Source organism: Pygoscelis adeliae, unplaced genomic scaffold (assembly GCF_000699105.1).
Source record: "Pygoscelis adeliae isolate BGI_AS28 unplaced genomic scaffold, ASM69910v1 Scaffold60, whole genome shotgun sequence".
In the NCBI taxonomy this organism is placed as follows: domain Eukaryota; kingdom Metazoa; phylum Chordata; class Aves; order Sphenisciformes; family Spheniscidae; genus Pygoscelis; species Pygoscelis adeliae.
Genome location: NW_008823954.1, coordinates 106,631 through 107,996, shown reverse-complemented (window position 1 = coordinate 107,996; position 1,366 = coordinate 106,631). Strand labels below are relative to the sequence as shown.

The following is a 1,366-nucleotide window of genomic DNA, read 5'->3' as shown; positions in this document are numbered from 1 at the left end:
AAGGCTTGCTGGCTGCTTGCATAGCGTTCGGGGCTCTGCTGCCCAGCCTTGGCATTTTTTTGGCTTTTTCAGTCTCCTGACCGCTTTGTGAGAGGCAGCAAGAGGGGCTCTCTCACTTTTGCTCAGGATTTAGGCTCATGCCTTCATGTCTTTGCGTGTCACTGGTTCTGTCGTGCCTCCTCCGTGCTCCTTCGATTCCCCCCACTCCCGCTCCGTGACGCAGTCTATTTGCAGATCACCTCTCTAACGCTTGTTTCTCCCCTTCTTTTCTTTTTGTCATCTGGCAGGGGGACCCCATACCCGAAGACATTTATGAGATTTTGGGTGGCAGCTCAGTGCGCTCCATCAGCGACCTCCAGCGTGCCCTGCGGATAGACTCCGTAGGTAAATCTCCTCTTCACCAAACACTCCTCTACTTTTTCTTAACTCTTTGTGGGGGAGGGAGGGGATATTCTGTTTTCCAGCAGGCACACTATCAACAGACCTCACTATAAATATAGGAACCGTTCAGGAGCCAAGACCTGGCTATTTACACACCTAGCCCCCCTGAAACCTGTGGGAGTTAGGCAACTAGATGCCTTTTTAGATCTCCTAACTGCCTGGTCTGTCAAGGGACACTGGCTTCCAAAAATGATAGGAGATGGGCAAGGTGAGTGCAAGGAACTGTCAGCACTTTTCGCCCTGGGGGATGCACAGGCAGCAGGGCTTGAATTGGCCAAGGATCAGTTTAGGAGGTGGAGAAATGGGAGGTGGAAATAGGGTGATAGAGCAGGAAAGGGCTGAGTGGGTTCTCAGGTTTAGCATCCACAAAAGGCCACGGGCTCCCAGGGGCTCTTAGGATGAGAGTGGCAGAGCACGTCTGTGGGTGAGATACAGGACATGGGCTAAGTCAGGGTAGCATTGCTTCACCTCCTGCCTGTAGATAAGAGCTCTGGGGGCTGCAGTGCCTCAGGGTCACTTGGCCGGGGCTGAGTGCAGCGAGCAGCAGGAGTGGCGAAGCGTGGAGGGGTCGGCACGTGTGGGAATTGGAGCACGCGCCACGGCGGCTGGGCTGGCCCAGGAATTTATTTATAAACGGTCTCTTCTGAGCAAATTCCTTTCTATTCTAACCCTGCTCCCGCCCGTCGTCCCCCGGCCCCCCCAGCTCGCCTTCTCTCTCGTGTTTTGTCTGTTTGGAGCTTTGTAATCCTTGCCGAGACACTATCTACGGGGGAACAGAATTTCCTGCTTTTGTTTCCTATGCCAGTCCAACCACTGGCGCAGTCTCAAAAGCATTCCCGCTGCCTTTCAAAACGGCCCTGGAGGGGCAGGGGGGGGAAGCTCCAAACAAGGGCACCAGCTGCGTTCAGCTATTGTTGGCCTTAGA

The 1,366-nt window shown here is 54.2% G+C and overlaps 1 protein-coding gene across 1 annotated transcript in view; it reads left to right on the top strand.

The window, feature by feature from the left end:
- The window catches only part of PDGFB (platelet-derived growth factor beta polypeptide), a 12,698-nt gene that overhangs the window by 4,487 nt on the left and 6,845 nt on the right, over window positions 1–1,366 (top strand). Inside the window, exon 2 of the mRNA XM_009322533.1 lies at window positions 235–384. Within this exon, the coding sequence (XP_009320808.1) occupies window positions 235–384 (150 nt within the window). The remainder of the gene's footprint in view (window positions 1–234; window positions 385–1,366) is intronic.